The 26,742-nt window shown below is 40.2% G+C and overlaps 1 protein-coding gene across 2 annotated transcripts in view; it reads right to left on the bottom strand.

Annotated features, from left to right (window-relative positions):
- The window catches only part of khdrbs3 (KH domain containing, RNA binding, signal transduction associated 3), a 224,075-nt gene that overhangs the window by 58,253 nt on the left and 139,080 nt on the right, over positions 1-26,742 (bottom strand). For both annotated transcript variants that reach the window (XM_049474908.1, XM_049474909.1), the window contains exons 4-6: positions 12,454-12,600; positions 7,812-7,951; positions 2,871-3,057 (exon numbers count right to left, since the gene is read on the bottom strand). In XM_049474908.1, the coding sequence (XP_049330865.1) occupies positions 2,871-3,057; positions 7,812-7,951; positions 12,454-12,600 (474 nt within the window). The remainder of the gene's footprint in view (positions 1-2,870; positions 3,058-7,811; positions 7,952-12,453; positions 12,601-26,742) is intronic.

Raw genomic sequence — 26,742 nt, 5'->3', positions numbered from 1 at the left:
TCATCAGTGAATTTAATAAAGAACCCCCATCTTTCAGCAGTGTCTCACGGCTTTAAACATTAAGAGCATGTAAAAAAAAAAAAAAAACAGGCGAAGAGTCTGAGAGAGAGGAGAGCGATCAGATCTGTCTCACACCCAGGAGAAAATACAGCTTCAGAAATAGCAGCGCTGAGCCAAGTGCATCACTGTGATCCGCTAGATAAACAAGAGCGGCTCTGAGCAAATAAACAGAATCGTGAGTTTATGTGTGGGTTTATACAGTGGCTCGCAAAAACAATTCACTATTCATACCCCTTGAACTTTTCCACATTTTGTCAACCTTACAACCACAAATGTAATTGTATTTTATTGAGATTTTAACCCTTTGAAAACATTTTTGTTTTCAGTTCCTCTTTCAGGTCTTATAACACAGTAATTATATCAGACAGACAGATGCCCTGATCTCTTTTACTCCAGAAGACATACGGCTGCTCAAAAATATAATCATTTAAAATGTAAAAGGAAGCAGAATTGTTATATTTTCCTGGAACTGATCATGTTTTGCTCAAAATTTTACCAAGCTTAGACTAGAGTGTTTATGAGTTGAAAGCGTAAGAATATTCTTCCTATAAACCATGTATTCATAATGCATTATATGACATGCATAATACCTTATAATGACTGTAATAAGACTGTATATTAGCTCATAAGTAAATTAAAAACTACAAATATAAGGGTTCCTAAAGAAAAGGCTTATAATGCCTTATAATATCTGTTCATAAATACATTGTACAATGTAGTGTTGTAATGCACTATAACACAGACTTGGTATATTTTGGTATAATGCATTACAATATGCAGCTATGATTTCACAAATAAAGCTTTTAAAAAAAGTGTGTAAAACATTATAAAGCCTTATATACAGTCATTACTGACTTTAAGTGAAGTGAGTTTTCATGTTTTTTTTTGTTTAAACGTGTAAAAAAAGTTAATTTTATTATGCCTCACTGTAATGTCTTATAGAGCATTATGAGTGCTCTTTGCTGGCTTTAATTGAAGTGTGTTTTAAACATGAAGTAAATGTTATTATGCCTTTATTACTGTAGGCATTCGCTTAAAGTCAGTAATGACTGTATATAAGGCTTTATAATGTGTAATGTGCACACTTTTATAAAGGCTTAATTTGAAAAATCATTGCTGCATATTATAATGCATTATACCAAAATATACCTGTGTTAGAGTGCATTACAACACTACATTGTACAATGTTCTTATGAACAGATATTATAAGGCATTTCTTTATAAACCCTTACACTTGTGGTTTATAATGAGTTTTGAATGCCACTGTAAGTACGTATGAGTTTGTATACAGGCTTATTGCAGTATTTATAAGGTGTTATGCATGTCATATAATGCATTATAAATGCATTATTCAAGCATTACCGAATATTGATGATAGTTCATTACATGGTTTATTAATTAATACTTTGATAAAATACATGGAGAAACAGCATCTTGATTTTTCTTGATAATCAATAATCACACCTCTAGGATACATGTAGATACTAAAAACCTGACACTCAGAGCAGCCTATGCCTTTCAGTATTTTAATCAGGACACACAAAGAAAACTACAATATATACAAAAATGTAAACTTTTTAGTCTAAATAAATAAAAATGTTTAGTGCAAAATAACTACTGAGTAAAAATGTGCGAGTAAAATAAAAACTATATAAAGTAGTGCGCACACCATACCTAGCTTTAGTTTGAGTAAAGCAGGGAGTTTCACACTTTTTCTGTGGACACTTTTGAGTCTTTATTTACTGATATTATTTGGTTTGAAACATCATATAAATATGTTTGAAGCACTAAAGGTAAATAATATTGGTTGAGGAAGGAGATCTTCTCACTTTTTTAGGTGTTTTTCTCAATGGGTTTCTTGTAGATGATTTACCTTTCTAACCGTATATGGATTATGTTTATGTGTGAAGGGATTCCTGAGTAATTAAGCTGAGAACACAAGGTGAGATTTTGGACGGAAAATCCGTCCGTGGGGTTCTAAGGGTTAAAGGATGGACAAATGTGACACACATACAATGTGGAAAAGTGTGTATATACGTGTGTCTGTGTGTTTGTGTGTGTTTGTGTGTGTCTATTCCATTCCCATTCACGCCATGTCCCCAGCATTTATCATCGGCCAGATGTTTGGGGGATGTGCTGGTCTGTGTGTGTATTCCAGGTGTGTTTGTGTGTGTGTGTGTGTGTGTGTGTGTGTGTGTGTATTTGCTGCAGACAGGGTGTTTACAGCAGCCGTGCTCCCGGAGAGCAGCTGGCGACGCCGTCGTTTCTTGCGACCTCAGCGCGTTTGCATCGCGACCCTCGGAATAAACCTGTCGGATGCGGTTAGATATGGGCGCCCACTGGGCACCGTGCCCACCCTCTTCACCCCCTGCCACCCCGGCCGTCTGTTTCGGCGTCACACACTCCAGGCGGCAGCAGCGGCCCCGCGGGAGAGGTGCTGAGGGGTTTCCTGGCAGGGCTCCAGCAGAGCTAAAGGAGCGCAGTGAAAGAAGGCGCTCGGGTGGATGAATATGTCAAGGTGTGCAAAAGCCGGCATGTGCAAATCCTCACACTGCAGAACGCCGGATCTACTTCAGCAGCGCAGAATAGAGAGGATGACTGTAATTCATATAGTGTAACATCACTAAAGTGCAAGAAAATATAGTCATCGTATCGTATAAACAGTCCAAGGACAGAAAAAAAAAATCCATCTATTCGTTTTCTATGAATCATATGCTTCTATGAGCCGTTTAGATGGGATCTATACTTAATGCCCATGTCAGCATGGCAAGTCACCAGATAAGTGAGATGTCAGTAGTTCAGGTACTCACGTATTCTCCGTATGAGTCCTGCACAACAGGCGGAGGTGGTCTGTACCCTCCAGGGGGCGGAGCTCCACGTGCCCTCTGTGCAGGAACACCCCTCCCTCTGCTGGATGGAACACGGCTGGGCGGGGCTCCTCTGGGTGCCACCCCTCGAGGAACCGCAGCCTGCGGCGGTGGCACGCCTCCTCTACTCCTGCAAACGCGAAACACACATATACAGGTGATTAACTGAAGCCAGGTGATAGATGAGTGTGAGAGTGAGTGTGTTTAGCTTAGTGGGAAAAACGGTAAGGTGGTGAGGGGAATTATGGGAGTTGTAGTGAGGTCTGATAGTGGGTGCAAATGGATGTACTAATTTTCACTACTACTCTACTACAAATTAATCATGGGTGTTTTTTGGGTGTAACATAAAATAAACAATCAGCGTTTCACGTGACAATACCTTTAAGAGCCAGGTGCACTTTGACTTTGGCGAATTGCTATTTTAACGGCGCAGCTACCTGGATGTGTCCAACACTTCTAAGCAGAGAAAACTGACCTGCTTGTTTGTGCTGTAAAGGTGCCCAAGCTGATCATTTACGGGAACAGCAATGTTATCATCAGCGTAAATATATATTCGGAAGCACCATTGCTATTTAAACGATAGACTGTTCTTTGTAAGTTGTGAGGTTCTTTACCAGGTTCTGGTAAAGTTGGTTCTTTTAATGCATCACTCCAAATACCCCTTGAAGCACATTTATGTTTGTTTGATTTAATAGTTATTCAGTTAAATCTAAGAGAAATAACAAGGTAAACACTCCGCACACTAACTCTGCTTTCGCACTTTCAGGAGGCAGTGCGACAAGCTACCAGTCTTTTCTATTGGAGGAAACAATTTGTGGCCACGATTTGCAGACAAGCGATAAAGCGCCCAGAGCGCCAAGTAACAAATCGAGCTCAAAGTACTCAGAATACCCTTGTAGCGTCATTATTTTTATGTTTGATTTAACATTTATTCAGTTAAATCTAAGCGGAATAACAAGTTAAACCTCAACAAAGCATCTTAATGCAATGCTGTCAAATACTACATAATGTTCACACCTGAAAAATAACAGGATTTGGCAAAAAGTGACGAAGCGACAGAGCGTAACAAACCAGAAAGTAACAAATCAAGCTCAAAGTACTCAAAATACCCTTTTAGCATCATTATTTTTAGGTTTGATTTACTATTTACTAGGGTTGCAACGGTTCTCGGTATTTTATAGAACCTCTCAGTTTGGCCTGTTCGGTTCGATACACCCGGAAGAACTGCGGTATTTCGGTGTGCGCACTAACAGAGCGAACGAACGCTCTAAGTAATGCACAGCCCCGCAGTAAAGCAGCACTGTAGGATAGCAGACTCGGCCACATGGCCGGGTGAGGGCCTCCTTCCCCCGCCCTGCTCCTCCGTCTCCACCTCAAAACCCCACCTCCGTCCAACCGCTGTTTTTTTTTACTTTTTTACAGAAGAAAAAACTCTTTAATTTGAGTTTGCTAATTCCCTGTTAAGAAAATAAAACATTTGAGTTCATCCAGCTGTCTCTGGCTGGTTCTGGTGACAAAAGTTTAATGTTTTATTTGTGGTTATTGATTGGATACGTTCTGTGTATTCTGTCTATTGGGAGATTGCTTAGGACCCGGGGCACACACAAAATTTAGATTAGTAGGAGAGGCAGAGAGGAGAAATACAGCAATTATAAACTCTTCTATCACCTGTATTTAGCGTTATATTGACTGTATGTTACACGAGGGGGCGCTGCAGTCGGCCGGGCTGTGCTGCGGTTGGCTGTGCCCCGTGCAAGGGAGCACCACGGTCAGCGGGAGACAGCGGCGCGGTCAGCGCGAGGAAGCGCCGCGGTCGGCTGTGCCCCACGCAATGGAGCACCACGGTCAGCGGGAGACAGCGGCGCGGTCAGCGCGAGGAAGCGCTGCGGTCGGCTGTGCCCCACGCAATGGAGCACCACGGTCAGCGGGAGGCAGCGACGCGGTCGGCTGTGCCCCACGCAATGGAGCACCACGGTCAGCGGTCAGCGCGAGGAAGCGCCGCGGTCGGCTGTGCCCCGCGCAAGAGAGCACCACGGTCAGTGGAGGCAGCGTCGCGGTCGGCGCGAGGAAGTGCACCATGGTGAGGAAGGGAGCACCATGGTCAGTGGGAGGCAGCGCCGCATTTCGGTTTTAGGGTTGAGTTTGATAACAAGGTAAAAACACAGTCAGCAGATAAAGCACGGTGTGATATCAGTTTAATACTTTCTTAAAATACGTGACTGGCTGACAATATTTGTTGGTTGAGTTAATTGAATAATATTCATGTTTACATTTCATATTACTGCACTTTATTTAAATTCGCTTGTTTTTGATTAATGGTAAGAATAAGTGTTCCTTTTTTTATAATAAATGTTGTGATTTTAATTCATCTGTTCCTTTTTTCTGTTTAATATTGGCTCTGCGAGTGTGAGTAGGAGCACCTTGTTGATTTGAAATAGAAAGGGCTAAAAACTGAACCGAACCGAACCGTGGCCACACTGTACCGTTGCATCCCTACTATTTACTCAGTAAATCTAGGAGGAATAACAAGGTAAACATCTACGATGCATCCGAATGCAGTGCAGCCAAATCCTACATTTCATCCCACGTTCACACCTGAAGAATATCCAGTCTGTGTTGTACTGTATTGTAGATATATTGCAGATATATTGCAGATATGCAAACTATTGGATGCTTCATGAATAACCAGAGCTTCATAAACAGAGCTGTGGTCTGTGGGAGGAGAAGAGTGGGAGGAAGGGACGACTCTCGGCACCATCAAACACCGAACGCAGCCAAGGAAAGCCAGCGTCTTCCCGTCTCACCGTATCGATCAGACACTCCGGTTATTATGAGCGAGTGTGGGATGGAAGATTCATCTCCATTTCAAGCGTGAGATTAAAGCAATTAGGCCAGACGCAATCTCTTATAATAATCAATCAAACGACCAGGTCGAGTTTCTGACCGAAAACCCAACAGTGCCGCCGTCACCACCACCACCGCCGCCGCCACGGCTCCTCCCTGTAATGAACTGGTCGCATTGATCTGTGTCTTCTCACCTCAGCCCGAGCTGCAATTTCACACCCGGCTCACATGGGTATTTAATAATAAGCTCATGTAATTATTTGTGCAAATATATACAGATGGTTTCCACCCTCCCCCGAGACCGACTTTCTTACCGCGCTCTAAATTTAGACGCGGCGCATGCTAATTACTCGACTGATCTCAAACCCATCTAATTATAATCTTTCCCCAGTCAGAGCCTATCGTTTCTTTATCTGTTTATCAGCAATTTACAGTTTACCCATAAACAATGAGCATCCCCAACACCAATACTAAACCCTAAACCCTGCCATGAGTATTATTACCACACACTTGGCGATCACTGCAGACCGCGGCGTCTCTTATCGTAAACCGCAGAGCAGCGCGAAATAAAAAAAACTCGCAAAATAATAATAATAAAAAAAACAGGCGTGAAAACCTCCTCACTGCAGAGCAGAGAGTAAACCTTAAACATTCAGCTAATTAGCCAAAAGCAAAATAAGTGCTAAACACTCATAATTGCAGACAGAAGGTGGAAAAAAAGTCAGTAAGTACATTTATTTTTCTTAGAATGTGTTTTTTTCCCCCGACTGTTCAAGAAGTTTGTGTTTTTTTTTGTATGAACTCCATGCACTTAAACAGACACCCACACATACCGTACATACACACAAAAAAATATGAGAGCACTTGAGTTTCTGAATCAGTTTCTCATCAGTTTCTCTTGTTTCAGTAAAATGAACATTATTGTTTTATTCTATAAACTACAGACAACATTTCCCCCAAATTCCAAATAAAAATATTGTCATTTATAATAACAAAAAAGATGCAGAGCTTTCAGATCTCAAATAATGCAAAGAAAACAAGTTCATATTTATAAAGTTTTAAGAGTTCAGAAAACAATATTTGGTGGAATAACCCTGGTTTTTAATTACAGTTTTCATGCATCTTGGCATGTTCTCCACCAGTCTTACACACTGCTTTTGGATAACAGGTGGTATGTTGTACCTGTTTGAGGCCAGATCAGGTGTGTTGCACCTGTGTGTTCCAGTGTCAAGTGTGTTGTATCTGTGTAGTCAGGTATGCAGGTATGTTGCATCTGTTGGAGCCCAGATCAGGTATGTTGCACCTGTTTGAGTGCGGATCAGGTGTGTTACACCTGTGTGAGTCCAGATCAGGTGTGTTGCACCTGTTTAAGTCCGGATCAGGTATGTTGCATCTGTGTGGGCCCATATCAGGTACTATGCTGCACCTTTTTCAGCCCAGATCAGGTGTGTTGTACCTGTTTAAGTCCGGATCAGGTGTGTTGTACCTGTTTAAGTCCGGATCAGGTGTGTTGTACCTGTTTAAGTCCGGATCAGGTATCTTGCACCTGTTTGAGCCCAGATTAGGTATGCTGTACCTGTTTGAGACCAGATCAGGTATGCTGTACCTGTTGGAGCTCAGATCAGGTATGTTGCACCTGTTTGAGTCCGGATCAGGTGTGCTACACCTGTGTGAGTCCAGATCAGGTGTGTTGCACCTGTTTAAGTCCGGATCAGGTATGTTGCATCTGTGTGGGCCCAGATCAGGTACTATGCTGCACCTATTTTCAGCCCAGATCAGGTGTGTTGCATCTGTGTGCTCCAGTCTCATAAGTGTTGTAGGTAGGTGCAGGTGTGTTGCACCTGTGTGTTGCGTGTGTGTGAGTCCGGATCAGGTGTGCTGCACCTGTGTGCTCCAGCCTCATAAGTGTTGTAGGTAGGTGCAGGTGTGTTTCACCTGCGTGTTGCGTGTGTGTGAGTCCGGATCAGGTGTGCTGCACCTGTGTGCTCCAGTTTCTAGTGTGTTGTACTTATGTAAATCAGGTGTACAGGTGTGTTTTACCTGTGTGATCCTGGTGCAGGTGTGCCTCTGGCCCTGGTGCTGGACTTCCCTCTCACCGCTGGAACCTTGGCATCCTCTGATCCTCCGTTCAGGAATGTCAACTCCTGCAGCTGAGCTTGTCTGATTTCATCATTATAATCCTGCACACACACACACACACACACACACACACACACACACGCACACACACACGCACACACACACACACACACACACACACACACACACACACACACACACACACACACACACACATGCATACATTTGTGTTAAAGAGTGTAAGAAGCACAATTAATAACAATTCACTGAGGAGGACACCAAAGCATCACACACACACACACACACATTTACTGCCCTTATAAATAATAAATGGGGCAATGAAAATATATTCCTAGTCTCTGTTGTTACTCTTCAACTTTCGTTCTCTCTCTCTCTCTCTCTCTCTCTCTCTCTCTCTCTCTCTCTCTTTCTCTCTCTCAGATCTGTTTATTTAGGGATGCTGCAGATCTTCAGAGCTGTTACGTTATGTTGCTTCATGCAAGATCTATAAAACAAATATTTACAAGCAACTACACAAGCGCTTCTGAACAGGGGTGGGACAATATATCGACATCAAAATATATTATATTATATTGTATTTATACGGTATGGATATTTATATTGAAATACAGGCGCTCTAAACTCCCTAATACTCAATCATATTTCTTTTTTGTACTCTACCCCTTTGTTTTTGAATGTAAACCTTCCCCTGAAACAGAGTTATATATATATATATATATATATCCCAGAGACGATTTAATTCTCATTCTGTTGTAAGTTGAACTGGCGACTTTTCTAATCCTTATAGAGTCATTTTCTTTGTTAAAAACAACCAGCGACAAATCCAGCTTCTATTTCTGGTGGGTTTTTTTTTGTAGCTGCTTCTGTTTGGAGACTGACTTCTATCACTCTTTCTGTCCAGTGGATGCTGCTGAGCCCTCCACCCTCTAACCTCGCACCAGTCCCTAGCTAGCGAGCTAGCTAGGTGGCAAGCTGCACATAATGTCAGACAGTATTAATGTTGTGGCCGGATTTTGGAGAAGCCATTTGATAATCTTCCTTACGAAGAAAAACTTAAGAGTTAAACAGCAGGGCAGATCAACTGCTCAGATTAATTTGGTGTAAAAGGTGGGGAAAAGTAACAGGTATTTTCAGCTGTTCTGGTGTGATAAAGTGAGCTGGCTGACTGGAAGTGCTGTAACAAATAAAATGTACTGTTGGCCATCATGCCTGTTGAGGAAACCATCTCAGGGAGGATAGAATTTACACATAAATAAACCGACACATTTTAAGATGTAGGCCGAAATTGAGCTTTCCCTCCGTGAAAGACCAGCATCCGCCACTGGTGTGTCCATATATAACTCTGTTTCGGCGAAAGGATTACATTAAAAACAAAGGGATAGGGTAGATAATGATCATGTAGACCAAAGAAAACCACAGCTTTCCTGTTGATAACAGAAACATTGTGAGAACTGTAATGAAAAACCCTAAAACTTTGCTAACAGTTTTAGTTATTATATATATATATACAGTATATGGGGTTTAAATTGACCCCAAGGATTAAAAAAGGTGTTAATAAATTTGAAGGAAACAGGAGGTTTAATCAATGTCTAGATCTGAAGTTGGCTCTACTACAGCATTGCTAAAACAGCCCTTGTTAGTATGTTTCTAGCACAGTTGCTGTTTTATATTTTGCATTAAATTTACTGTAGCATTATTATTCTACCAAGGCCCACATGCATAATGTATCACTTCTGAAACTTTGAAGCTTTCACTACTTTCACTTATTTTTTAATGCACCACGTTTTGCCACAAAACTAGCATGAAAAGCTTTGTGAATCTAACTGTAATTACAATAAACCTGACGTCCAACTGAACCACGAGGCTACGTTTTGATCCTGAGCTCGGAAATCCAGATGAAAGAGGCTCATTAGGCTACATACCTGTGTAAAAGATTATACTGCGTAAATAATAAGATATAATGTTTACCGTATGAATAATGCATTCGCCTGCCTGTTTACTCTGCTCTTCATCTCTTCATCTGTACGCTCCTCATCCTCCATCAGCAAACAAACACAATATTCACATCCCAAAAAAAAAAAAAAACACAGAGCATGAGAGGAAACAGCACTCCAGAAGGTCCTCCACGTGCACGCCGTTTGATTCCGTCTGGGTCCGTAATCATAAATATATATAAAACACACGGCGTGGAGAATCGGTGTGAAAATTATCACCTCAATCATCTAGTGTACGCCTCTAAATGCTTCCTCATTAAACAGGAGAACGTGTTAATTGCGAGCAGAAGGGTGGAGGCAAAATCTTAATTACACCAAACTGGCTTAATCAGAAATCCAGCTAACTGCTAACGCTAATTTCAGAGCTGAATGACAGAGGATTCATCATGCTTGAGCGCACTAGTGTGAGTGTGAGTTGTGTGTGTGGCAAAACAGCTGGGCTGAAAAAAAAAGCAAATATCACAGAAATACAAACAAATATGAGACAAAATATCAACATTTTTGCTTTTATTTCCAGGTTTTTACATCTGGATCTTATACACAGATAAGAAGATTCAGCACCTTCTGTCTGAACCCACCCATTTTTCATATGAGCAAAAGTATTGGAGGTGGGTTTTGTTGCCTAAGTTTGTCCTGATACATTAATTAAAGTCAAACAATAAACAGTGCTCAGTTTCAGATTTGTGTTTTTTGGATTTTATCTGTTCAGACTGTGTATTTATAGTTAGTATAGGAGTAACCAACATGAAACCAGAGAGCTGTGAGAGTCTATGTGTGAAAAACAAGCAACTGGAATGTCCTGAAGAAGAAAGTCGTCACTGGTGTACTAAATAACAGGTGGTGAACAGGTAGACCAAAGAAAACCACAGCAGTTGATGAAACAGAAAAAAAATGTGAGTTCTGTAAAGAAAAACCCTAAAATAACTGTTAGTAACATCAGCAACAACCTCCAGAGAGCAGGAGTGAAGAAATTACAATCTACTGTTCACAGAAAAAAAAAAGACTTAATGAACTAAAGTACAGAGGCTCCACCGGAAGATGAAAACCCCTAATTAATGAGGTGAATAGGAAGACCAGGCTAACATTTACCAGGAATTACAGAAACTAAAGCCTGTGGACTGATTATGAACTGATGACACAAAAATGATTTTTTACCAGTGTCTTCTCATGATCTCAAACATACCAGCTCATCTGTAAAACACAGTGAGGGTAGTGTCATAGTCTACAGACAGAATGTGCTGAATCTTCTGACCTGTGTATCAGATCTAGATATTAATACCTGGAAATAAAATCTGAAATGTTGATCTTATGTCATATTTTATCATCAAACCCAAATGTTTCCAGTTTTCAGCAGAAATAAAGGGATTGGCCTCACTCTTCTGATACTTTTTAAGGGGAATGTATATACTGTTTATATAGAGAAAAATACTATTTATTTTCTAAAACCTAGGGCATTAATAAGAGTGTATCCTGCTTTTGTTGGAGTAACTGTCTCTACTGTACGAAGAAGACTTTCTACTAGGTCTTGGAGCATTGTTGTAACAAGCCGATTTCATATAATTTCAATGGACATAGCTTCTATTCCTTGGGCCAATTCCCATATTATACTCAACAACCACTCTGTTCCCATTCATTCAATGAAAATGAAGCCAAAATCTTCCTCCATGTTGGTGATCCTGAAACCCGAGTCTGTAGAGCGCAGTAGAGACCAGAGGAGGGAGAAAGAATGTGGAGAAACAGCCTACTCATTTAAATAACCCCGCCCCTGAGGGCTGCCTCGAGGTCACAGGCTGCAGAGCGGCCGAGCTGACGGCCTGTACTGGTCCCACCCATAACCAGCCCTTTTACAATAACCACACCTGTTTGAATAGATCTGAATAACGTTTTAAAAAACGAATTCTGTGGGGATATAAAAATTTGACAATATAAGCAGAGGTTACACTAGCTGTTGCATTTAAATAAAGGAGGTAGAATTACAGTATATTAGGGAAAAAAAAAGTGATTGAAAGTTGTCTGTTTTGCCATTGAAACCTATGGGGGTGGGTGGGGTTACACAGCTTTCTGCAACCGAACAGCAGGGGGCGCCTGACCTGTGGTGGCTTCACTTTTGAGAGACAATGCTCTGTCCAGCTATACACAGTCTATGGTTTGGACCAATTCCCATATTATACTTAGCAACTGGGGTGTTTGCACAAGCAACTTGGACCAGTTGCCATATTATACTCAGCAACCAGGGAGCTTGCACAAAGGGCTTGGGCCAATTACCATATTATACCCAGAAACCGGGCTGTGAGCTGAGCATTTGAACCAGAATCAGCCTTGGGCATGATTACAATCCTGTAACTGAGGTTACTGAACAAATGGTATAACCATTCAGCATGATGGATCTTAGCATTATGTAACAAAAACGAAGAATTGCTACTTCCAAGCATTTTCCACACAGTTATCTGTTTGGTAAATAAAAAAATGCATGCATTTCCTTGTGCTGTTTTAGCTTTTTATGCATATAAATTGATTTATAGCTGAAATGTGTTCCTTCGAAGTAATACAACATATCGGTCCTGCTTTAAATGTCAGCTCTCACTCACCGGAATGAGGAACTTCTTAATCTCTTCCAGGGCGTGTCCCATGCGGGCGTAGGCCTCGGCGGGCGGGGCGAAAACCTCGATCAGCACGTGTAGATCCTCGTTGAGGTGATTATATTTGGCTTCTCCGCTTTTCCGCAGCTCCTCCTCCTGAGAAAACAAAACATCACATCCCAGATCTCAGTACAGATCAGACACCATCACTGCTCATCCACCAACATCAACAACGTCCATAAAGCCATGTGACACTTCTACAGCCTCTTACATCTACACCATACAGAAACACTAGCAATTCTGTGATTAGTCTACATACTAGTCAAACGTTTGCATTGTAGATTAATATTAAAGTCCAAATCCAAACTATGAAGAAAAAACACATGGAATTATTTAGTTTAAAAAGTGTTAAACAAACCAGAATATGTTTTATATTTTAGATTCTTCAAAGTAGCACCTCTTGCACCAGTTAAAGTATCAGTTAAAGTAAAGTAGTGAAGAGGTAGAGTTACAGTTATAGTGAATAATAGCTCTATTTGAGTAATGTTCTAATGCATATTAAACCACAGTTAGTTCCGACCCTGCAATGTGATTGGTTGAGAGGCGTTCTGTGAGTGACGTTATCAGCCGGTAATGCACTGTAACCGAAGCTCTCCATGTATTACTCCGCCACATACAGGTAACCTAGCAACGATTCAGCGCTTACAAGCCAAATACAAACCAAATGCGATGTGATTGTACACCACTGGGAGCTGCTGGATCCCATAGAGGCACAGTGCAGAAACGCCATGTCTCCAATAGGTGGTGCAGACAAAGATAAAATACCAAAAATAAATAAACAAGCCCATAATACTCATTATTACACACATTATCGGCCACCAATATCAGGTTAAGAGCTTTTATTATTAAAATTGTGTATATATATTAAAAGTGTATATATTTTCCAGTTAATATACCTGTAGGGTATTTTAAGCTGAACGTAAGGTGGACTCTTGTAATTCTGCAGGTCTGAACTTTAATCTACACCGATTCCTCTCCTGAAAATCGTTAATTAGGGTGATTAAAGCTCTTCTGTTTATTTACTGTAAGTTTAGACTTCCACAATTTTGACTGAAATGGCCGATAATGCACAGCTTACAGTTCAGCTACATACAGAGCAGCAATGGAACTATTATAAATATTTTAAACTGTTTGTATAACTAAACAGATCATATTTTCTCCTCCTCTTTAACTTTAAATCTTTTAATAAACAGTGATAATGGAACTGTGGTATAATCACAATAATACACTCGAGGTTCGTGCTATAATGTGTAATATTGGCACTGCTGTGCTGATCTACAGTACTCGACCTGCAGCTTCATGCCTACGACCGCATTACAGCAGTGCCAATATTACACATAATAGCACAAACCTTGAGTGTATTATTGCTTAATTATGGGAAGCAAGAACTACTCAACTAGAGTAGTTATTTAAAAATGACTTTAAAGAGAAAAGAATGTCAGTCAATCGCCACAAAAAAGACCATCAAAAACGGTATGTTGATGAAACTGGCACTCATCAGGAAGAGTTGGTACATGATTCCTTATGTGTTCCTTCATTCTTCATACTCTGGATGACTTCAGTATTCATTTACTATGTATGAATAAACTAGGAAAAGAACACTGAATAAGAAGGTGTGTCCAGACGTTTGACTGATGCTGTACTGTATCACTGATATATTGGCCAGGAGGAAGTGTGGAAGTGTATCTCAGGGTCTGGATTGAGCTGTGACGTGTTCAGCTCTCTGGATTCTCACAGCGGTTCTTCTTTTCTGCTTGGCTGGAGAACGAGTGCAGTGTGTGATCTGCTCTTCAGAGAGCTGGATGTTGAGATTCAGTCAGGAAGCTCAGCATCTTCAGCTCAGAGAGGAGGAGAAGCAGGGAGACCAGGCTGCCGTCTCAGTTTAGCTTTATGCTGGATGTGCTGCATGCATATTCATACGTATTCATAAGTATGCAAATCACCAGAAAACGTGTTCCAGACCAGGAGAGTCACCAGTCTGTAAGTGTGAAGTCTGGTTAACTTGGGCTGCAATTTTCGAGATATAGACTCCGTTCCAGCTGTATAATGTGTGTCATGATGGGTAATGGTGGTCTTGTGTACTTCGTAAATATCAATTTTTTTGCCAATTAACAATAAATGTGGTGAAATTTGCATGCCCATGAGCTACAAACACCAAATTCAGAAGGCCTATAGAACTTTTCATGGTTTATGCACAACTGTCGTACGAATTATCCCCCAAAAGAACGAATGGTGGTCTCACTCACACACCAGCTAAATGTGTGTATGGAGGAGCTATTGGATAAAGCAGCTATTAGACAAAAGTTTGACCATACCACACATCCAAAGCAATCTAGTGCTTATAGCCACACCATGTGTTTGCATGTTGCGCAACTACCTAGCAACATCATAGCAACCACCTAGCAACTACACAGAAACAAGACAGCAATCAACACAGATACATTAGCAACACCTAAGCAACAGCCTAAGTGCTTATTATCAATATTAATCTCACTACAAAATATGAAATGTTTGTATCTGATTCATTGCTTGTGCTTTTTGGAGCAATACATCATACGTTTTCTATAGCAACACCGTAGCAATGACCACAGATATGACAGCAACCACTTAGCAAGACCTTAGGTAGCACCTGTAATGCCTCAGCAACTGTTTAGCAACAGCTTAGCAACCACCTGGAATACTTTAACAAGTGTCTAACAACACCTTAGTAACCGCCTCAGGAATGATAGCAACACTTTAGCAACTACCTCCCAAATTATGGCAACTGCCTCACCACCAATGAGCAACACCTTACCAATTACTTGAAATGCTTTAGCAACTGTCTAGCAACACCTTAGCAACTATCTCAGAAATAATAGCAACTGCCTAGCAACTGCCTAGAAACACCTTAACAAACATGACAACTAGTAAACTATAGCAACCTGTAATACCTGTGATACCTTAGCACCTGCCTTGTAACCAATTAGCAAAACCTGAACAACAACTTTGAACAACACCTTAACAACCTTCTGGCAACACCTTAGCAACAACCTCAGAAATGATAGCAACTGCCTAGAAGCACCTTAGCAACCCTAACAATCACTAAATCATAGCAACAGCATAGCACACACTTAGCAACTGCCTGGCATTCCATAGCAACTGCCAACTGCCAGCATGTTAGCAATAGCAACAGCATAGCAACCACTCTTCAAAGTTATTTTATTAGAAACTATGGCCAAATGTATATAGATGCCCTTTATAATGAATGCATTGACTGTGGGGTGAAGTGGGAACACAGAGTAAAACAGTGTCTCAGGCTGGACTGGATCACTAATTCAGATCAACATCAGCTAGAGAGAGTGATAGAATGTGTGTGTGTGTGTGTGTGTGTGTGTGTGTGCATCTCAGATCTAACTACAAATGCTGTTGCTTTAAGGCAGCAGCTGATAAGCTAATGAGATGCTAATTTTCTACACAAATCTGATGGTTATGAGGCCAGACCAATCAGCGCTGACAGTGTGTCTGTGTGTGTGTGTGTGTGAGAGAGAGAGAGACTGTGCAACACACAGAGAGAGTACAGTTTATGAAAATTAATTTACTTTATTTTGTATTTGATTGCCACCAATATGAACCCAATACACACTATTCAATTTTTCAATAATGTATATATAATAATATATTTCAATGTATAGGACAAGCCTATGTATAGCACAGGCCTATGCTGAACCCCTATATCTTCGATCCCTCAGATGCACTGCATCAAGAACCATCATGGTTTGGAGAGCCAAGTCATCTGCTGGTGTTGGTCCACTGTGTTACATTAAGTCCAGTTCTGTGGAGATTTCAGATTTCATTTTTCAGCAGGACTTGGCACACACTGCTTACACTGCCAAAGTACCAGTTGGTCTTATATAGCAATATTCAAATTTAATGAGACACTGATTTTTGAGTTTTCATTAGCTGAAAGCCATAATCATCAAATTTGAACTGAATTACTGACATAGTAAGAGAAAGTAACTTTTCAATGACATTCTAATTTTATGTCATCTTTTAGCTAAAAAATCTATTTGTTTTGACTTGACTTGATAGAGACGTCCAGACATATTTCCAAACAAAATGACATTGTTTCCAAGAAATCCCATGCGGTTTTCAACAAGGCAATGCTAAACCTCATGCTGCATAGGTTACAAAAGGCATGGCTGTGGGAGAAGAAGGTCTTGGTACTGGACCAGTCCAATTTGCCCAATAAAGATAATGTATGAAGAATTTTCAATCAAAAAATGTTGCAATGAAAAATAAACCAGTACTTTTAAACTTTGGGACAAAACTATTTCTAAACCCACTTTATCACTTGTATTTATTGGTGCCAAACATCATTTAAATGTTAGGATACATCACATATCACATATTGAAAGCGTGTTGCAATGCTCATTGCTATCTTGCACCTTGCTGACTGTCATTTGTGATGAATCCCCAGATCATCAATCCATCTGTTAGGTATGATCACCAATCTGAATGTCTGTCAACTGGGCAAAGCGTCTTCGATCCCTAGCTTACATCCACCCTGTGCAAGGCGTGTTGCAATGCTCATTGCTATCTTACACCCCGCCAACAGTCTATTGTCATGTCTTCTGTCTGCATTGTTTAAATTGCATCAGTGCTTATGAATATATCTACACTGATGGGCATGGTGGTTGTTTGGAAATGTGTTCATGTAAATTTCTAACATATTGCTATCTTGGTAAAGAAAAGCACAGGTGCACCACTGACTGATTTGAACCCTGACAACAGTCGATGGTCAGATGTTCATTGCTATCTTGGCAATGCTATAAGAAGGACTTTTATGATAACAAAGAACAAAGACACACTGATATGCCCTAAATCAAGTTGCATGGTGCACGGTTGGCATCTCAACTATAGATTACTAAATAATATACCGTATTCTCTGGACTAGAAGACGCACTTAAAATTGGTTAATTTTTCCAAAAATCATCAGTGCATCTTTAAAAAAAATCAAATTATTTTCTTATTTTCACCCAAATTTACATGGCCAATTACCCAACCCACTCATTAGGACTGCCCCTATAACTAGTGATGCTCCAACACCAGTATGATGAAGACAAGCACATGCCTCCTCCGATAAATTTTTTAACTGAATTGCCAAGTAGCATCACAGCGCAAACGCACGGATGAAAGCGCAGCGACTCGGTTCTGATACAACAGCTCACAGATGCAGCCTTGTGCTGATCCACATCACCCTAGGAGTGATGAGGGAAAAGAGAGCCATCTACTGTACCCACCCAGAGAGAGAATAAGACCAATTGTTCTCTTTCAGGGCTCTGGCAGCTGATGGCAAGCTGCATGACCAAGATTTGAACTGGCGCCCAGTGCATCTTTTTATCCAATGCAACTTATAGCGCGAAAAAAATGGGAAGAATACAGAAAGAGAGAGAGAGTACAAGGTAAAAGTGAAAAATAGAGAGAGGTAATAAAAGGTGAAAGTAGGGGAAAGAGAGTAAGAGATTGAGTTGTCAGTTTAAATGCAGTAAATAAAGGCAACATCAAAGGGGGTGGTGATCTTTTATTATAAACTCTTGTCCACTAAAGATCTGAAGAGAGAGAGGGTCACCGGGGGGCTGAGATGTTCCGGGTGTCCAGAAGCTCCACGCTGACCTTGGCTGGTAAAGCTGCAGTCCGGCCGATTAGCTGCTCCTTCTATATCTGTGTTCTGGCCTGAAGCTCTACAGCTGTAACCCAGCTCAGTACATACACACACACACACACCAGCTCCAACAGCATGACCAATTAGCACAGTGGCCCTCACCCAGCACCGCCGGCGCTCTCACACACCAACACACACACCACGTCTCAGAGACTGAACAGACCTGTATGGACTGATGCTACATATTCTCTGATTTTGCTATTTATAGGTTTATGTTTGATTAAAATGAACATTGTTGTTTTATTCTATAAACTACAGACACCATTTCTCCCAAATTCCAAATAAAAATATTTGGAGAAAATGAGAAAAATGTCTAGAACTCTAATGACGCAAAGAAAACAAGTTCATACAAGTTCACAAGTTTTAAGAGTTCAGAAATCAATATTTGGTGGAATAACCCTGTTTTTTAATCACAGTTTTTTTCATGCATCTTGGCATCATGTTCTCCTCCACCAGTCTTACACACTGCTTTTGGATAACTTTATGCCTGCATTTCTGGTGCAAAAATTTAGGCAGTTCAGTTTGGTGGTTTGATGGCTTGTGATCATCCATCTTCCTCTTGATTAAATTCCAGAGCTTTTTAATTTGGTGAATTCAAAGAGGCAAGACAACTCTGCACATATCACTGAGTTGTTAGTGTGCCTCATATCACTACTAGGAGAAACTGACTGTCAATTATGATGGATCACAAATGACATCTTACACTCCGCCAAGAGTCTATTTTCACACCTTCCACCTGTGTTGTTTAAATAGCAGCAGTGCTTCTGGATATATCTATGCCATTGGGCGTGGTGGTAAGAAAATTAGATTTGTTCAGGTAAACTCTGGGTGTATTGCTATCTTGGCAATGAAAAACACAGGAGCTTCTTAAAGGGAATGTTACGCCCAAAACACACCCATGATTAGTTAAGAGAGTTAGTACATTAATACACTTTTGCACATTTTGAGAACAATTCATAATGCATAAAAAATACATTGCTATAATGTGATATACATTGTTTCTACATATTTACAGCCTTGTTTATAATGGTTAATTAGTGCATTATAATGTGTTCTAAGTATATTTATAGAGTCTAACAGACATGACATTCCTAGAAAATGTTACCAAACCTTCTTTTGAATGTGGTGGAGAGTTAGCTAAGCTCTAAATAATGCTAGTTAGCCTAGATTCTAAATGATCACAGTCCACAGACTATAAAAAAAAATAAATAATAAAAAAAAAAGATACAACCATAAATCATTTCAAATAATTAAATGACACAGAAAGTCTCGTGACAGTATAAGGTGGACAGGTCTTGAGACTTGTGTCCACTTGGAGAAAACTGAGCTATAAAGTCTCAGGAGGACAGAGAATACTTTTAATTTAGAAACTGAACTGAACAGAAAGGTGGGAAAAAGAGCCAAAAACCCCACAAATGCGAGGTATTATTAATTCAGTGGAATAATGACTCAAGTAGGAGTAAAAGTAGCTTTTCGAAAAGAGGAGAAAAAAAACAGCTCGAGTAGGAGTAAAAATGTATCAAGTCAAAAAAAAAAAAAAAAAAAAAACAGAAAGGAGAAAATCTGTGACAGTGAGTGCAGGCTGAGCGTTGGGAAAATGAAGCGATAACCCACAGAAAGCTATTAGCGCCATGAGCTGATGCAATCGAGCACAAAGAGAGACCAGCCACAATGGACCGGAAACTTCCAGCAGACGATATCACCACTGTCATCTCGGCTCCGCAGAGACTGATCTAACCAGGCCAGACACACACACACATGCTTGACAATAATGAGCTCATGTATTTCAGCACGAGTGTGAGCTCTCTGTCGGCTGTATAATGACCTGTATAGTTAGTCTGAAGACGCTCTGTGTTGTATTGGGGAAACGGTACGTTTTGTCTTTTTTCTGCTCTTAAACTCAACAATCAGTTCAACAAGAGCTTCAACAGCAGGAGAAACAGAGTCCACAGAGTCACGTCTCATCCAATCTCACCCACACTCTCTAATATAAGGGTGCAAGAAAGCCTCAACGGAAGGGTAGTAACCCAACAACCAATTTTGGGTCCATAAAAGACATTTGTTCTAACACAGGGGTGTCCAAACTACGGCCCGCGGGCCATTTGCGGCCCGTTTCCTTTCTAGAATGAAAGTTGGCCCGCTGTTAAGCAGGTTTTTATAATGTGAGATTCAAAGTTTGAACGCTAGGTGTCAGAAACAGACCAAAGAGTCTAAAAGCGGAGAGGGTGCGCATTTCTAGCGCAGAAAAACGGGCCAAAGAGTCTAAAAGCGGAGAGAGTGCGCATTTCTAGCTCAGAAAAACGGGCCAAAAAGTCTAAAAGCGGAGAGAGTGCGCATTTCTAGTGCAGAAAAACGGGCCAAAGAGTCTAAAAGCGGAGAGAGTGCGCAATTCTAGCGCAGAAAAACGGGCCAAAGAGTCTAAAAGCGGAGAGAGTGTGCATTTCTAGCGCAGAAAAACGGTGCAAAGAATCTTAAAGTGGAGAGAGTGCGCATTTCTAGCGCAGAAAAACGGGGCAAAGAGTCTAAAAGCGGAGAGAGTGCGCATTTCTAGCGCAGAAAAACGGGGCAAAGAGTCTAAAAGCGGAGAGAGTGCGCATTTCTAGCGCAGAAAAACGGTGCAAAGAGTCTTAAAGTGGAGAGAGTGCGCATTTCTAGCGCATAAAAACGGGGCAAAGAGTCTAAAAGCGGAGAGAGTGCGCATTTCTAGCGCAGAAACACGGGCAAAAGAGTCTAAAAGTTGCCATAATTAAGGAGTTTAATATTAAGAGACATCACGAAATTAAACATCAATTTTAAAAATCTTAGTTTACACAACACTGTCAAAGATAGATAAAGATAGTGAGTCAAGTAAAATTGTGTTTACATAATAATAATCAGGAAAATGTATAATTTAAAGTGGTATATTTCATTATTTGTTTTATTACAGAGTCTGTGGCCCGTGACTTTAAATATATTTCTCCTTCTGGCAAAAAAAGTTTAGACACCCCTGTTCTAACACTACTACCAATAATACCAACTTACTGACTGTTGGGTCTACGGGTGAGAATCTCTAGGCACCTTACAATTGAATTCGATTACGATTCAGAGTGAAAAATTATCGATCAAGCACATTTATGAATATTTTTCTTCTATACAGGATTTATTTTTCATTATTGCTGCATAACTACTTGGTGCTTCCCACTATTTAATGAGCTCTCTAACACTATTTATCAGTCATGACACTTTTAGTCTGCCTGCTCCAGACTCTGAACTTGTCACTCAAGACTCCACCTCGCAGCATGCACTCTTACCAGAACTATCTAACACTGCTGATCACTTGATGCTACTTTGTTCCCGCTCTCCGAGCTACTATTTATTCTCACCTGTTATATTGTGTATACTGTATACACGTGCATTTAAAAAAAATGACTATTATTGAAAAGCTATTTTATTTTAGTATTTCAGCTGAGCTCTCTGTCGGCTGTATAATGACCTGTATAGTTAGTCTGCAGACGCTCTGTGTTGTATTAGGGGATCGTCTGTTCTTCTCTCAAACTCAACAATCAGTTCAACAAGAGCTTCAACAGCAGGAGAACCAGTCCACAGAGTCACGTCTCATCCAATCTCACCCACACTCTCTAATATAAGGGGGATAGAAAGGCTTAGATAACGGAAGGTAAGTAACCCAACAACCACTGTTAGGTCCATAAAAGACATTTTTACTAACACAACTACCAATAATACCAACTTACTGACTGTTGGGTCTACGGGTGAGAATCTCTAGGAACCTTACAACTGAATTCGACTATGATTCAGAGTCTGTGATGTTATTTTAAAACAATTATCGATCAAACTTTATCTTTATGCGTCTTTTTCTTCTCTACAGGATTTCTTTTTCATTATTGCATAACTACTTGGTGTTTCACACTGTTTTATAAGCTCTCTAACACTATATTTCACTCCACTTCCCAGCATGCACTCTTACCGGAACTATCTAACACTACATGATGCTATGGCATGCCCGCTCTCAGAGCTACTAATTATTCTCACCTGTTATGTTTTGTATATACGAGTGCATATCAAAAAATAAGGATATAATTAAAAATGTACTTTATTTCAGTAATTCAGGTTAAATTGTTAACCGATATCGATGAATTACACACACAGTGATCTATTTTAACCCTTTAACCTGACAGACAAATTTTACATTCAAAATCGCACCTTGTGTTCTCAGCTTAATTACTCAGGAATGCCTTCACACATCAGCCTAAGCTATGTTTAGACTCTTTCTAAAAATATACCATTTATATTTAAATTATACAGTAAATTATTACTGTGTTATAAGACGTGAAAAAGGAACTGATAAAAACGGGCTAAGCGCTTATTTCTTTTATTGTTATAGTATAATTACAGCTTACAGCCAATAAAAACCCAAAAATCAGTATCTCAGAAAATTACAATATTATATATAAGACCAATTGGTACTTTTGGAAGTGTGGGCAGTGTGCCAAGTCCTGCTGGAAAATGAAATCTGCATCTCTATAAAAGTTGTCAGTAGCAGAGGGAAGCATGAAGTGCTGTAAGAATTTGTGGGAAAACAAAACTGCACTGACTTTAGACTTGATACTAAAACCCAGTGGATCAACACCAGCAGATGATCAGCATGTCTCTCCAAACCATCACTGATCATCAGTACATTTTACATTTCATTTAAAGTAAATCAAGGGAGCAGAGGAAGAGTGGAGAGACACACAGTCCAAACTGCTTGCGGTCTAGTCTGAAGGTCTGAAGTTTCCACCAATCAGTGATGGTTTGGAGAGACATGCTGATCATCTGCTGGTGTTGATCCACTGGGTTTTAGTATCAAGTCTAAAGTCAGTGCAGTTTTGTTTTCCCACAAATTCTTACAGCACTTCATGCTTCCCTCTGCTATCCACTGTGTTTTATTATCAAATCCAAAGTCAGTGCAGTGTTTAACAGGACACTGCTCATTTATTTTGACATCACAATAAGAAAACCTGTAAAGAACCACCCCAACCACTAGAACAGTTGAAGAAATGCCATTTCCACTATTTTGGTGTGCTGATTGAGAACCTCAGACAGTACACAGCAGGATTAGCAAGCAGACTTTGTCTGAGGGAGGGATCTGTACCTACTGTCTGCGGCAAAATCAGCAAATGAGGGAGATTTAGGTACTTCCAAATTGTTCGTGTTTTACCATTTGTTCATTATGTTAGTGCCATTTAAATAGTCTTATTAAGATACTGATATCGTTTATCGCAATAATTTCTTGGACGATATATCATCCACAATATATTGCTATCGTAACAGGCCTAAAGCACACCTTTAGCAAAAGCAAAAGTTTGGGTCAAAAATTATGCAAAAGAAACAAACTACAGTGGGGCCGTGCCTGAGCTCGTGGATAAAAAATGTTAAATTTATCTAATAAAAGTAGAAGATAGCAGAGTACTAAAGAGTGCTGGGAATACTACAGCAGACAGAGCTGGAACTTTCAGCAGGTGAAACAGCTGCTGCAGTGACAGAAGCCCAACACACACACACACACACTGTATCAGGATGCTGAGAGCAGCACTCCTTTCTTCCCTTTCTGATATTCTATCCTGTCCCATGACGGATGGGGAACAGGCCATCGGAGAGTATTGATTGTTCCGATTGTGAGATCAGTACAGAGAAAGATCCTGAACCACTGAGCTAAAACTGATCACTGCTGAGGCTTTTCTCACCTCCAGCATGAGTTCACACACTGCGGGACACAGCAGAGCGTCCACACACTGTCCAGCCAATCAAATTCAGGCAAATTTTATAAATGGATCAGATATTGGCTATTTTTAGCCTGATCCAGCTTTGATTCTTATGTTTTTATAGCTGTACAGACAGTGCGTCTTCTTTGGATCGATAACTGATAGTAGTTCCAGCCAGTAGCAGTCAAGTACTGTATGTACAGTATATGATCAAAGGTATTGGGACTGTATCTTCAGAAATTTATCCTGATAAATAGAATATCACTGAAAAGTTACTTTATTTCACTAATTCAGTTTAAAATGTGAAATTCATATATTATATAGATGGATTACACACAAAGTGATCTACTTTAAGCGTTTATATTTCTTTTATTGTTGATTATTTTGGCTTACAGCCAATGAAAACCCAAAAATCAGTGTCTCAGTCAATTTAAAATATTATATATTAAGACCAATTGGTACTTTTGGCAGTGTGAGCAGTGTGTTTCAAGTCCTGCTGGCAAATGAAATCTCTGCTCCCTTGATTTACAAATGAAATGTAAAATTTACTGATGATCAGTGATGGAGACATGTCATCTGCTGGTGCTGATCCACTGTGTTATACTGTATCAAGTCTGAAATCAGTGCAGTGTTTTCCCACAAAATATTGACAACTTTTATGGAGATGCGGATTTTATTTTCCAGCAGGACTTGGCACACTGCCCACACTGCCAAAAAATACCAATTGAAAAGAAATAAAGGCTTGCAATAGATCACTCTGTGTTTAATACATCTATATAATATATGAGTTTCACATTTTGAACTGAATTACTGAAATAAAGTAATTTGATGATATTACTATTTCCAATAATATTACATTTTTTTTGGGATGCAACTTGGTCTTTCTAGGCATCCAAGCATACTTACAATTACATTCTACACACAATCATTTACAATTAGAACTCAACCAACCAACTCACACACCAGTGAGAAGCAGCAGCCAATCGTGCATAGCAAACTCTCAAGCGGAAATTACCGTCCAACTGTGTCCAAAGAGTGTCCAGTTCACCATGGAAACTCCACCCAGATAGGGACTTGAACCCAAAACCCTAATACTAGGAGGCGAATGGGCGAACCACTAAGGCACCATGCTGCCCACAGCCTCTAGCTCCTCCACGGGAAAGGCTACTGAAAGATCACCACCTCATCTTAACTCATCCCAAAAGTATTCTGAAGGCTTTACACGCCCCCATATAGTGCACCCTGGCTTTTGACATTTTTTAACGTTGTGTCGCAAATAACACTAATTAAGATTAACTTTTGTCCATCAGAATAGAGCATGGATGAGCCAGCAAATAACTTTACAAGTAAATGAAACAGTAGCCTAGCCCCGCCCAGTTCACAGCAGCTTAATCATTAGAGCGCAGCAGCACTCTAAAGCCAAAAAGGCAAAGAAATAAGAGCTCATAATTGATCGTTTTATGTGATTTAGACACCTTAATCATGTTTATTTTACTGTGTAGGAATGGTTTGAGACATAAAAAGGTCAATATCAAATATTAAATAAAAATGTTAAACATAGGCTTCCAATACAATGTACATTAAAAAAAAACTACAAAATAGTTTAGTTAATTGGATTTAGCTGGAATTTATATTAGAGTCAGGCAGAAAACAGCCTTTTTTATATTTTCCCATCACTTACATAATTCAGGTCTGAAATTAATGATTAAGGTGTCTTCAACCAGCCAAAACGGGCACATGTCACCCCGCTGCTCATTGAGCTCCATTGGCTACCAGTTGATGCTCACATCAAATTCAAAACTCTTACAATCGCCTACAAGGTGATGACAGAACAGGCTCCTTCCTACCTGCATTCACTCCTGAAGGCTTACGCTACCTCCCGGCCGCTGCGCTCCTCCAGTGAACGTCGCCTCGCTTTGCCAACCAAACATTCACACAAAGCAATCCAGACTGTACTCATACAGAGTTCCCCAATGGTGGAACAAACTACCTTCTACTACCAGATCAGGAGAATCTCTCACTATCTTTAAGAGACTCCTGAAGACAGAGCTCTTCAAAGAGCACTTACTCTCCTAACACCTCTAACAAACTACCTTCTACTACCAGATCAGGAGAATCTCTCACTATCTTTAATAAACTCCTGAAGACAGAGCTCTTCAAAGAGCACTTACTCTCCTAACACCTCTAACTAACTACCTTCTACTACCAGATCAGGAGAATCTCTCACTATCTTTAATAAACTCCTGAAGACAGAGCTCTTCAAAGAGCACTTACTCTCCTAACACCTCTAACTAACTACCTTCTACTACCAGATCAGGAGAATCTCTCGCTATCTTTAATAAACTCCTGAAGACAGAGCTCTTCAAAGAGCACTTACTCTCCTAACACCTCTAACTAACTACCTTCTACTACTAGATCAGGAGAATCTCTCACTATCTTTAATAAACTCCTGAAGACAGAGCTCTTCAAAGAGCACTTACTCTCCTAACACCTCTAACTAACTACCTTCTACTACCAGATCAGGAGAATCTCTCACTATCTTTAATAAACTCCTGAAGACAGAGCTCTTCAAAGAGCACCTACTCTCCTAACACCTCTAACTAACTAACTACTTCTAACCTCATTTCCTTCTTCCCCTCCTTCACTCCTCTATCCTATTATTCCCCTTTGACCTCCTTTTATCCCTATCCAAAGATGTTTTACCTTTAAACTTATTTTACATTGTACTTGACTATTGTAAGTCGCTTTGGACAAAAGCGTCTGCCAAATGTAATGTAATGTAATGTAATGTAATGT

The sequence above is a fragment of the Astyanax mexicanus genome, chromosome 2 (assembly GCF_023375975.1).
Source record: "Astyanax mexicanus isolate ESR-SI-001 chromosome 2, AstMex3_surface, whole genome shotgun sequence".
Classification (NCBI taxonomy): Eukaryota; Metazoa; Chordata; class Actinopteri; order Characiformes; family Acestrorhamphidae; genus Astyanax; species Astyanax mexicanus.
This window is presented reverse-complemented; position numbering and strand designations above follow the sequence as displayed.